General features: G+C 37.6%; 1 protein-coding gene across 1 annotated transcript; it reads left to right on the top strand.

Annotated features, from left to right (window-relative positions):
- Positions 1–1,189: 1,189 nt before the first annotated feature.
- Positions 1,190–9,064, top strand: LOC131950055 (zinc finger protein 236). The gene is made up of 2 exons (XM_059312089.1): positions 1,190–1,328; positions 4,015–9,064. Exon 2 carries the CDS (start codon positions 4,621–4,623, stop codon positions 7,804–7,806), a length of 3,186 nt encoding a protein of 1,061 aa, XP_059168072.1. The 5' UTR covers positions 1,190–1,328; positions 4,015–4,620; the 3' UTR covers positions 7,807–9,064.
- The last annotated feature ends 4,888 nt before the right edge of the window (positions 9,065–13,952 follow it).

Raw genomic sequence — 13,952 nt, 5'->3', positions numbered from 1 at the left:
CAATAGAATAATACTGACACATATAGGCCTATAGAAAATTTATCAGTAAACGAAGATAAAGAGGTCCGTACGCGGCCCGCTGGTCGTGGGCTAGAGACAGCCGCAGTAAGTTGTGGGAAATAAAGGTGTAAAGTCCAAGGATAGTCACTCGTCAGGTGATATCCCAGGCTGCCAAAGTCCTAAACCTTTATTGCGAACTTGGCTTTATCTGCTTATGATACAGTCATATATATATATATATATATATATATGTATATATATATATATATATATATATATATATATATATATATATATATATATATATGTATGTATATATATATATATAAATATATATATGTGTGTGTATGTGTGCGTGTATGTGTGCGTGTATGTGTATATGTATATGTATATGTATATATATATATATATATATATATATATATATATATATATATATATATATATATATATATATATTATATATATGTATAAATATATATGTATATATATATATGTATATATATATACATATATATGTATATGGCTATATATATATATATATATATATATATATATATATATATATATATATATATATATATATATATATATACACACACACACACCGGGACAGACTTAGGAGCCACTCTCGGTCTACATTAAAGGGTGCCGCCGCTGAAGTTCGAGCTTCGTTTTGACTCCACTATTGTTATTTGTTACAGTTACGGGATTGGGTTTTGATTATGATACATGATAAGAGTTGTTGCTGAAACAAGGATCTATACTGTATTGTTTTAGGCCGAATCGGAAAGTACCCATTCTGTAAACTGAAAGCATCCACTCTCTCCCAACCCCCCCCCCCCCCCCCCCCCTTAAAATAACATGACTTTCGCTTACAACTTCTATTTTTAACGGTGTTGCAACCCGCTGAAACACACGGACTTATGGATTTTACGCCGCAGAAAACTGAAATAACATTTCCGAACTTACATTTTAAAATGCAAATCTCCCTTCACACATCCTTCAACCTCCTCCCTACCCTTTCCTACCCCCACCCCTCCTCTCTCCGCCCTTAAATTCCCAAACACTTGTTCTTCCCCCCGCCCCTTTGCGCTTGCAGTCAGTCCCATAACGGATGGCAAAGCTCGAGTCTATTTATAGGATCACGTGACCATACGTCAATCGGCGTAATAAAACGCTCGGAAACACCGGAAAAGTAAGCCAGTGGCTGTAGGATCGGTAGGAGTGAACACGGTAGAGGACCGTTTAAAAACTCACCGAGTTTTTAATTTCAAAGCATTACTCTTGTGGAACCTTTAACGTTACTAGACATACATCTATCTTTGGTAAGTACCAATTTGTTTTTTGATTAAATATAATAGATAATCTATTCTAGATTTCTGGAAGTCTTTACTTTAGACTTTAGACTTTACCTTCTAATCTAGATCTAGATTTAGATCTAGACACTCTAGATCTAGATCTCTAGATCTAGATTCTAGATTTCTTGATCTAGACTAGATCTTGATCTAGATAATCTAGATTAGATCTAGATCTAGTCTAGATCAAGAAATCTAGATTTAAATTTTAAATACACTACTAAAAAACTAACCACAAGAGTATGAAGAGTAATCTAGAATAGATCTAGAGAAATCTACATCTAGCTAGATCTAGATCTAGGTATAGATCTAGATCTAGATAGTCTAGTATAATTGTAGATTAAATTAGATGTAGATTATTCTTATTAAGCTGTTTTACAATTTTATTTAGATCTAGAATCTAGATCTAAATCAAGAAATCTAGATTTAGGCGCTTAGGCCTAGATCTAGATCTAGCTAGATTATCTAGATTCTAGATCTATTTAAAATTAATTATTGGCTCTGAACTTTAAAAAAAAATATTATCGACTCCAGTCTTATGACTTAGATTTATTATAGATCTAGAGATCTAGATCTAGTCTAGTTATCCTACAAAAATGTACTTAAAAGATTATGTACCCCAATAACTAATTTCATTCCAATTTTTTTTTTAAATCTCTGACAAAAATTATAGATTTAAACTGTTTTGTATCTTTTTTTTTTTTTCGTTTTTGTAGTCTTTTAGATCTAGATTATAGCCTACTTACAAGTAACTAGATTTAAGTAGATCTAAATCTATTCTCATCTTGATTAGGCTTATTAAGATTTGCTTAAAACAATACGGAGGGGGAAGGGGGGGGGGGGGGGGTAAAGGACCTTACTACACATGTGTAATGAATGTCGCAGTTTCCTGGTAAAGCCTAACAGACGGAGTTGACTCAATATGCAGCAGTCGAGATAAGGGTGAAAAGTCAAGGGCGACTATCCTTGTCGACAACAGTTTTGTATCCGGTAAACACGTCAGACCGCTGTGGGTTTTTTTTTCCAGCCTCGCTTTGATTTATTCCAAGTGGAAAAATTACTCGGATAGACACGAAGTGTGTAGCGTCATGTTTTTAATCCCGCCCTTCCCAACCCCTCCCCAGCTTATAATTTATTCATTAGGTCGCTGGAGATTTGTTTTAATTAGCTTAATGTTATGGAAAGTCGGAAAGGGATTTGGCATACCCATTTTACTTTTACCATTATTTTTTTTTAAATTTTTTTTTTTTCACATAGAATCTATAAGGGATTAAGTCACTTAGTGAAAAACTCGTCTTACTTAAATGTAAGCCGAACCTGCGTTTTTGTTTAGTCAGCCCTAGTGAAAAAAGTATGTCTACTCGACAAGCAAGCCCACTTATTTACATAATATAGCCGTATGTCTAGATATTTAAAGTTTACCTTCTTAACTTTAAGTGATTTCATTGTTAACCTTCCTATATCGTGGGGGGGGGGGGGTATACCTACACAACCGTAATTCTACCTTTATGTATATTTAACAGGCTTTTAATAGATTTTGTTAGGTATTACGAGGGCGAGTTCGCGTGTGTTATAACTTCAACACAGCTACGTACATAGTCAATATTTATGCAATCCGATTTAGTGGTTATTTTAAGTAGCGCGTTGTGGGGGTGGGGGGAGGACGAGGACTACAAAAGAGTCAGAGTAGCGTGCAAGGAAAAAAATGAGGCCAAAAAATTTAAAGATCCGACCTAACCGGTTCTGTGGTTGGCGGTGGTTCATCGAGCGAGACCGTGGGGGGGGGGGGGGGGGGCTTCTGAAAGCAAATAGACCTGGCTACTTGAAACTCGTGCAAGAAAACTTAAAGACTGCTTACGGTGTATTGTAATGTGCCCGAGTTTTAGAAGGAAGAAAAAAAAATCGACCTCGTACAGTTTTAGCCGAGGCGGAAATTTCTATAACTGGTCACAGGCCAATAACAAGCTGTCGTGTCAGGTCGTGTGACGTAATGAAAGATAGGCGTCGGTTACGACCAGTCTGCTGGGGACTGACTGGATCATTCTAGTTAATGAAATGTGGCGACAGTTTAACCGAAAAAGGAAATACTTTTTTTTTTAAAAGAACTATTTTTATCCGACATGAATTAAGTTGCAAAAGCAAGAAAATTTGGCCAACTAAGACTTAAAAATATTATGTTTAATTAAGAGAAAAGGGTACCTATAACTTGTTTAAATAAAATATCTCTACCATATTATTAGCCCTCTTGTACATTTCCAACACATTAGGAACTTTAGGACAACAAATGTTGATTTTTTATGTTTACTTTTTACTTTTGATCTAGCTTACGTTATAAACGTATCTTCGTATACATAAACTACTATACCGAGCTGTTTAAAATAAAAGGAACTTAGAGTTAAACTTTATTCTATTGCGGATCGTTTTTCTTGAAAATAACAGAAATTATTAGGCCGATGAAACACCCCTTGTTTACACATACCAGCCAAAAATAATGCTGGGTAATTTGTGTAGCTAGATACGTCAACAGCTTGTGGGGTTTCCCGTTTTTATTTTTACATCCTGTTTTTTTTTTTTTAAATTTATAAACTTGTTTTCTTGTTGATTTACATAAAATTGTTACTTTTATCATTACAAGTGTTTATTTTTTTGTTTTCAGAATGTATGCACTATTGCAGTGTATAATTATTACAAGCGATTCAAGAATAATCGAACCCAGTGATTACATCAGAATCTTTTTTTAAAACTGCTGATGAAGCGAAGAGAGACAACTCTAGAAATTTTCGTCAACAACAAAGCGAAATTTTCTATTCTGACACCTGGGTAAAAGACGTGTATAAAGTCTTTGAAGAGGAGCTATTTTTTTTATTGTTGACAACTGACTTTCTGCATATTTGTGGATTGGTCTACCTTACAGTTGTGAATCATTTTATTTGGATGGCCTTCAACTGACAGTAACACATTTGCATTCATCAAGATTTAATTTCTATTTTAACTGACAATTAAGTTTTTTATTTATACTGCAGACCAGATACAGTTCTTTGTAACATTTTGCAAAAACCATATTTGCATATTGGGAAGGATTTCTAAAGGAAAATATACATACCTGGTTCATTTTCAAGGATTACATCATCGCCAGCGAACCACAGAACAATTTCTTGTGTTAAGCAGAACACTTCTAAAATTTAGATTTAATTTATATCGTGATAATCTTTATTCTCTTACTATAATTATTTAGTTTTTATTTTAATTTATGTAGATAACAATGGCTGATTTTGTTGCTGAATTTCGCCCTCGCAACCGACCCCCTGTAACGAACCCTAGTTCATTAGATTACCCTGAAGGCTTTGTTGCTGAATTTAGGCCCAGATGTTTGCCTTCGAGCTGTAAAAATGATGCCATTCAGCCAATGGAATTTACTGATAAAGACGTAATTTCTGCTTTGTCAGACAAAAACTTTACAAAAGAGAGCATCACACAGTTACTTGAAGGGTCAGTTTTAACTTTGGTTGAAAAGCTGTTACTAGGTCGTCCGTTAGTTAGGATAGAGGGTAGAGTGAGTATAACAATACAGAATGATGAGGATCCCATTGTTGTCAATTTAAACAAACATTTTCAAAGACCCCAGCATAATAACTATGACTATTTAACAGAGCTGGACCCAGGGCTCAATGTTAAACTAAGAGACAGATATGTTAGCCCACCATGTGAGGATAAACAAGCAGAACACTCAGGTTTAGAGTCGCCTGTTGAGGTGGTCACGTCCCCTACTTTCTTGAATTTTGAAAACCGAGGTGAGGACCGGCCAATGTGTAGTCCATCCTACGACTCGTGTTCCTTGCCTTCACCAAATACCCTGAACTCAAATACAGTTAACAAGAATGAGGGCCAGAAACGAAGAGACAGTGATGATGAGAGCGGTTATACCAGCACAGGGCGGGATACACCAGATGCAACCAAACCGAAAGAAAAATCTAAAAATTTGCAAAAGACAAAAAGCCTGTTTACTGATTATTACTGTAATGGCTTCGACGGGGAACCTGACGAGGAACTTGAGGATTCCCCGCTGGATTCTACTTCTGATAAATCGGATACGGATCTGTCAGGATCCGCAGCGGATGGGAGTGATGAGATGGAGGATGATGATTTAGATAATACATTTGAAAGCCCTCTTGTGATTGATGTAGAGACGAGGATGGAGCTTGATGAAGCCAGGAAACCAGCACAGATAAGTTTTGACAAATGTGATGCTGATGTAGATGCAAAAACAGATATCCATTCTTGTTTACACACCATTGAAGAAACTGATGAATCTTTCACCAGCTCTGATGTTACAGACCTTGAAACTGATTCACCTGTGGACCTCACGGGGGAGATCACGAAGGGAAGGGGCATCTCCCTGTCAACACCTCACCCACACAGCCTGGTATCCAAGCACCAAGATGGCTACAAGTGCAAAGAATGTCACCTGGTACTCCCAGACTGCCAGGCAGTGTCTAAACACGCGCTAGAGCACCACGATATATTCTCCTGCACATACTGTTTTCGATCATTCACTGCTAAGAATAACCTCAAGCGACACGTGAGGATCCACACAGGATCCAAACCTTACAAGTGCTCTCAGTGCATACAGTCCTTTGCAAGACGCGACGACTTGAAGGGTCACATGCTGCGCCACGAGCACAACAAACCTTTCCGCTGCTCCCTGTGTCACAAGGGCTACACAGACAGGGCTTGTGTGAAGAACCACATGGCCAAAGAACACAGAGCTCGTCTCATGCATGTGTGCCCTCCTTGCGGGGAGAGCTTTGATTGCAATGAAGCATTCTCCGCTCACAAAAAGACCCACCCTGAGCTTCTGCAATTTTCTTGCAAAATTTGCTCCTTCATCGGAACCAACAACTTGATGACCTTAAAGCACAGCCTTATTCATGACCGCAAACTGTTTTCTTGTAAGCCTTGTAATGCCTACTTTTCCGACCCGTTTGACTACACCTATCATGTGAGGAAACACAAGGGAAATCCAGACTTCTGCCAGTACAAGTGTTGCTTTTGTGAGGTCCCCTTCTCAACCTACGACCAGTACATCAGACACGAGTACTCCCACGCACAGCTCAAGACCAACGTCTGCAAAATTTGCCGCAAGCAGTGCAAGAGCAAGTCACTTCTACTTAGTCACTTAAAATCCCACCAGCAGCCATCTCTTTCAAAGCTTCCAGAAGTTGCAAAAGAAAATGCCCAAGCAGCGATCAGCACTAAAGACATCCAGTGGCCGGCTGTGAAATCTGTGGTCACTTTTCCTCCGCCACCAGTTCCATTGCCACAGGACACTGACACGCAAGGTGAACTTCTTGATCTGAGCTTGAAGAAGGCCCCAGTACCTGATCAGATGAGTCCAAGATCCGCCAGTGCTTTTACTCCTAGCCAAAGACCAGCAGGACTTTCAGAAATTTGTATACCCAGAAATGGCTATACGGCTGAAGCCTACAATCTGACGCAGGAGCCTAAGAACGCTGACCACTCGATGAGCTCGGTCCAGGAGGAATCTAAGGTTAACGACGAGGCCCTCAGACTCTCCAACGGCCAGAGGAGTTGGATGAAAGCTGTCAGTCCTGTGTGCGGAGGCTTCAGGTCTCATAAGTACGTGTCCCCGGTCAGTCCAGGCAGTGGGGACAAAAACAGGAGTGGCGGGATGAATAACCTTGAAAGGATTTTAAACCAGTCAGACTCAAATGGAAACCCCAACAAAACATCTCTGAGGTTTTACCCATACAGTAGACAAAAAATGGTTGAACTGGCGGAAAAATACTACGTCGCCAGAGGAATGAAATTTGCTGGACCAAAAATGCATCTGCAGAATGCTAGACCTGTCAACCAGCAGAGAGAGTGTAGCCCAGTTTTGTTACCGACTATACTGGCTGATGAAGAATGCAACACTCACTGCCTGCCACAGACTGTAAGGAAATCCCCAGAAACCCTGGCGCCTGAAACTCCTCTTTTGGCCGTTGTCAAGACTGAACCCATGGTGGAATCTGACCTTGTGAGTGAGATCAACATCGAGTCCATGAACATCAAGGACAGTGCCAGATCCAAGCAGAGCAGGATGGAGGCGCTGAACCCGCACAGTTGTGATTTCTGTAAGGAGAACTTCAGCTCGTTCACGGAGCTTGAGGCCCACAGCGTGGAGCTGCACAAGAGGTACCTGTGTGAGCACTGCATGAAGACCTTCACCACCCGCCCCAACAGGGACAGGCACGCCCGCGTCCACACTGGCGAGCGGCCGTACAAGTGCGACCTCTGTGACCTGGCCTTCTTCAGGGGGGATGACCTCAAGTACCACCGCACCACCCGGCACCCCAGCGCACCACCTTACGTCTGCAGCAGGTGCTCTGCTAGTTTTACCTGGGGGCGTGACCTGGAGAGGCATATCAAGAACTCAAAATGCAAATGAAATGCACAACACGAAACATGGTAGACCCGGTTTATTACCTTAGAAGAACTATCATCAAGAACATATTTTACTGATATCTTTCACTTGGTGTTTGTTATACTTAACCCAAAACCTGTGAATGAAAAAACAAACGTTTCCCATCTACTAATTAAAAACTAGAATTACCCATCCTTTGTTTGGAATGTAACTACCCAAAACATTATTTTTTTAATAATCTGTTAATTCTAATCCCACATTCCAGCAATAAAATAATGTAGTTTTTATTTCCTATTTCCATATTCCAAACCATGCCTTAAAATTTCACCTCCATCCCTCAAATTGTCACATAATTATTCAGAGTTTTGTTCCACTCTTTATTAAGCCGAAAACCTATTATGTTTTGTCATTTGAATATTAAAATGTTAATATATTAGGCTTTGAAACTGTCAATGTAAATAATTGTTCTAAGTTATGTTTTAACTTGTATATTAAACTAATGCCACAGTATCTTCTCATTTAGTGCTGTATCTCTTTCAACAAACACTTTTAAAGTTGTTTTGTATAGAACTGATGTAATCCTCTTACTAGTGTGTTTATTCTAGAACATTCCAATCTGTCTTGCTTTTATCTGCCAAAGACTTTATAAGCAAGTGCCTGTCCTTTAAAAAAAATGATACTGTACTATCTAAAAATTAAACTCTAAATTTTAACGTTGTATAAAAAGATTGTTTTATTTGATGCATATCATTATCCTGATGAATCTGAATTTACTTGTTACATGGTTCTATTTCAATTTGTGATAATTATTTTGTCTGCGTTTACTTTGATCCTTTTAAAATCTTTTTTTTTCTGAACTGTTCTATTGTTTTAAAGAGTATAAAAAAATAATTCCTATGCTTTATTACTGATTAATGTTTTGGGTTAAGAAATAATTTTAGAGGGATTTGTGTACATCATAGAAATTTGTTATCCTATCACCCCTATTTAATGTTAATTATCAACTTAATTTAATGATTATCCCCTCTTAATTTGACAATTAAAAGAAAAGATTAAATAAACTTGCCTTCATTTTCCAATCATATGAATTTAATCTTTAATAACATTAAGAGAACGTATCCATGTATTATTATATATACTGAAGCTGAAGAAAGAAAGAGTATTTTTGTTACAGAATGTTGTTAGATAAAAAAAAAAACATTTTCAGAAATATTATTTTCTTAATTGTTTATGAGTAATAAACATGAGTAATGGTTGTTGACAAATAAAAACATTTGTTTGAAAAAAATATTGTTCTTAGTTTGTGTAAAGATCTTTGTGTTTGTCTGTTTAAAAGTTTTGAATGAGTAGGTTTGTTGTATGTGGTATGGTGTTAAAGATGTTTGTTTTATATGTGTGGTGTGTTGTATGCTAATCATTTATATTGCTGGATGTGTGGTGTCTTATGGTAGATATTTAATTGGTTTGATGTCTGTGTAAATTACTTAAATTGTTGGATGTATGTAGTATTGTCTTGTGTTAGATATTCAAATGGTTGGATGGCATTATGGCTACCATTCTGGTTTGATGAGTGATGCAGAAAATCTTTAAATTGAGGGACAACTGGGAAAATATTTTTTTCATAGCAGTGTTAACACACCAATCACTTGTGTGTTTGTTTTTTAAGAAACCTGGTTGAAAGGGAAACCAGACACAGGGAGGGTAACTCATGAAAGATAAGGAGTTAGCACACTAGTCACTTGTGTTTTTGTGACAGAAACCTGGTTAATAAAACTTATTAAAAGCAAAAAAAACAACAAGATAACTAAAGGGAGGGTACCTCATGAAAGGAAGGGAGTTAACACGCTAGTCACTTGTGGTTTTGTAAAAATAAACACTATTAAAGGGAGGTTACCTCGTAAAATTGGGGGAAGTGAGAACATAAGTCACTTGTATATGCCATATTCCCTTGGTTTTAAATGGGAAAGTGGATATATACAGGGAATATACACAAAGAACAAACTATCCGTAACATGATAATTACAAAGAGAATTATGCTATCACTTGTAAAAAGACTACTGGATATAATTAGAGATCACCCCACCATAAAAAACTTAATACATGCGTAGTTACATGTAGGCTCTAACAAGTATTACATTCAATCGTTTAATCGTTGCAATAGCTGTTGAGTTTTACATTTCACAATCTTAATTCTTAATTCGATCTTGTTCCACCCAGCCCTGACGGTTTCCTGGCATTAATCTCATGCGACCTTGTGCCCACTCAGCTGTGATGGATACCTATACTCCCATCTAGTGGTTCTATATCAACGTCCGTAACTTCCTTGAGCTCACTCAGCTATAATGGGTTCCTATCCTCCCAACAGATGTTAATATGTCCTCATCTATAAGTTCTTTTGAGCTCACTCAGCTATAATGGGTATCTATCCTCCCAAGTGGTGGATGTATTTCCACGGCCATTAGTACCCTGAGCTCACTCAGCTATAATGGGTTCCTATCCTCCTAAATGACGTTTCCATGTCCACCAGTCTGCCCCCCCCCCCCTCCTTTACACACCCACTAGTTAGTCTTTGTCTAGAACTATAAACGGGAACGGGCATCATGGTGACCAAGATAAATCCTATCGCATGATGAGATTACAAATCAGCCACGGCTGAGTTTTGCCTACACTGTGTAAACCTTCAGCTCTATAACTAGCGCCTACAACTATTTGAGTCTCTAAACCACCAAGCCGGTTGTGTACGGTGCAGGTGTGATTCAGCCATTACAGGTAGGCACCTGACAGGATACTAATTATTGCCCGGGACAGATAACCCCAGGTTGGGGATTTTTGTTTTCATGTTTGGACTACCTGCTCGGCCACGTCATATCCGGGTCAGCCGGGTCCGGTAATGGGTTATGTGGAACAGGATACGGCAGGGGTTTAGGTGTCTCCCTCTCCCACCTGCCTCTGTCTCTCCTCTCCATCTGTCTCCTCTCTCCCACCTGCCTCTGTTATCTCCTCTCCCTCTGTCTCCTCTCTCCCCTCCAGCCTCTGGGTCTCACCTGTCCCTCATTGTGTGTGTTTCCTCTCAATGCTCCCTCTATATCTCTACTCTCTCCTTTATCACCTCTCTTTTCTCACTCATTCGTATATCGCTCCTATATCTTCCTCCTCTGTATCTCACTTTGAACTCCATTCTCTGTGTCTCACCTGTCACTCTGTGTCGCTCTTCGCACTCGTCTGTGTCTCACCTCTTACTCCCACCTGTTTAAAATCTCCCTCCTCTGTATCACCTCTCTCCTTCCTCTTTATCTCACCTCTTATTCCTTCCTGTTTCACTTCTCCATTCCTCTTTGTCTGACCTCTTACTCTTTCCTCTTTGTCTGACCTCTTACTCTTTCCTCTTTGTCTCACCTCTTACTCTTTCCTGTGTCTAAGCTCTCCCTCCCTCCTTTTTCAACTCTCCCTCCCTCTTGTCTCACCTCTCCCTCACTCCTGTGTCACCTCTCATTACTCCCTCCATGTATCATCTCAACAACCTGGACCTTTTAAAGTTGTATCAGACATTAAACTACCTGTTCGGTGAACGCACAGCCAATGTAAGGATTGTTTGTGTGTGTTGTGGAGGTGTGTGTGGGGGGGGGAAGGGTTAAGTAGTGAGGGGGAGGGGTATCGTAGAACACGCTGGACAGAAGCTATATATTATGTAGACACAGCTATCCATATATATATATATATATATATATATATATATATATATATATATATATATATATATATATATATATATATATATATATATATATATATATATATATATATATATATATATATATATATATATTTGTGTGTGTTTGTGTGTGTGTGTATGTACATATGTGTGCTGCACTTGAACCTAGATCTGTCTATTCCTGTCAAATCCGTGACATACTTACAGCTTGACACCACTACCTGTTGTTGTTTGTAAGACAAAAAGATGGAATGTGATTTTAAACTGTCGTTAAACACACACTGACTAGTAGCTTATATATTTCATATAGCGGCGCTTGTAGGGTTTGTGTTGTTAATAAATAAAAGAATAAAAGTGACGTATACAAATTATATATATATATATATATATATATATATATATATATATATATATATATATATATATATATATATATATATATATAAATATATATATATATATAGGTTCTATGATATCATGGACAAATGATCTCAGACAAAATATCTCAATCAAAATATCTCTCAGCAAAATTTTGATAGAATGCACAATGATTTTAGTTGATTTGAAATTTTTTTATTGAGTGTCAATCTGGTTTAGTTTACTTTTTAACGCATCATAATTGTGAATAAAATGAATTTTAAACTTGACTAACCATAAAAATATTTATTAAACTTAATCTTTGTAATAGCATTTGATTTGAAAAAGTAAAAATTAAAACAAACTTACTCCTTTAACCTGAAAGGTATAATAAATGATGATGTTTAAAAAAATAAAGTAATGGTAGCTATACAACATTAATGTTCAAAACACGCGAAATATTTTTCAAAAATGTGAATGGGTCTGAAGGTTCGTAATGTAAAATTATGTGATCATTTATTGTGTGAACTCTTGCTCGACATTTTCTAGCTTCACATTTCCAAATATCTTTGCCTGCTGCTCCACTTATGGCTTTTATAAACATAAATTCACCAGAAACGAATGTCCTATACCACTATTACTGCTTTGTTAGCATGCACACTACCAGTGTTTCTTCCAGACTTTTTTCTCCGGGTGGGGGGGGGGGCACTTGAAATTTTCGGGGGGGGGGCAGTAGACTCTCTTTGGGGGGGGGGGGGGCGGACACTGTTAAAAGTATATTTTCTATATAAATTATATAAATTTCATTTCATTCGAGGGGGGGGGGGGCGGTAAACTTAGCTCCGCGATGACCGCTGTTTCTCTTAAATAAGCATTTGTCACCTGATCACTAAGGTGTGACCGACTCATAACTATTGACTTTAGGTGCTAGTTATAGGGCTGGTAAGTAGGTCACCAACCAGTTCTACGCTCAATAAAACCTGCATGAGCCATATAACTGGTTGGTGACATACTTTCCAGCCCTATATTGTCCATGGAGGGATGATGTCTTTCCCTTAACGCATGTCTCTGCCATCAAAGCGGACTGCCACCTTGATACGAAGGTGTATCTTTATTGCTATTTCATTCCATTTGATTGAGTTTCGTACACCTGACATAGTTGGATTGTATCATGTTTTGCAAGCCAAATGTCTATCGAAAAGGTTTCTTTAATCTTCGCATACTATATTAGTAATCCTAATGTTAAAATATCTAGTGCCATATGACAAATTTATACGGCAAACATTTCTTACAATTATCATATAAGCCTATAAACAATATTAAACATAGTAAACTAAACCATATAATAGTAAATAAAAAATAATGTTCAGGTCAACTAAAATCACACAATACACTATTACAATTTAGGTGTGAGATATTTTGTCTGGGATATTTTGTCTGAGATCAATTGACCACGGTATCATTTTTCCTGGTATCTTTTGTCCGTGAGATCATTTGTCCTTGAGATCATTTGTCCTGAGATCATTTGTCCTGAGATCATTTGTCCTGAGATCATTTGTCCGTGAGATATTTTGTCTGAGATATTTTGTCTGAGATCATTTGTCCTGAGATCATTTGTCCTGTCACCATGTATATATATATATATATATATATATATATATATATATATATATATATATATATATATATATATATATATATATATATATATATAGAGAGAGAGAGAGAGAGAGAGAGAGAGAGAGAGAGAGAGAGAGAGAGAGAGAGAGAGAGATAAGATCTAACATAGTCATGGAGATTTTTGTTATTTAGTGTATCAGATAATGTTTTAGACATTTTTCTCCTGGAGGGGAGTGGTGAAGAGCACTTTTAAGTTTGGAAGGTAGGGGGGATGTGGGTCGGTTGCTGGTTAAAATATATCTACACCGGATAGGGTTAAATCCCTGGAGAGACGCCTGAAAGAAACTGTTGTTTATAGGTAGTATCTTTCACCAGATCTCCCATTTCACGTATTTTTTATATTGTCTGGCGAAACTCTTAAGATTTCAGGAACTTATTTCAACATCTATATTTAGACCAGCTATATGACATGTATGCCACG

The sequence above is a fragment of the Physella acuta genome, unplaced genomic scaffold, assembly GCF_028476545.2.
Source record: "Physella acuta isolate Inbredline_101_S28 unplaced genomic scaffold, ASM2847654v3 ptg000731l, whole genome shotgun sequence".
In the NCBI taxonomy this organism is placed as follows: domain Eukaryota; kingdom Metazoa; phylum Mollusca; class Gastropoda; family Physidae; genus Physella; species Physella acuta.
This window is presented reverse-complemented; position numbering and strand designations above follow the sequence as displayed.

Coding starts and splice junctions, on each gene's coding strand:
- LOC131950055 (XM_059312089.1), top strand. CDS start 4,621: ATGGCTGATTTTGTTGCTGAATTTCGCCCTCGCAACCGACCCCCTGTA.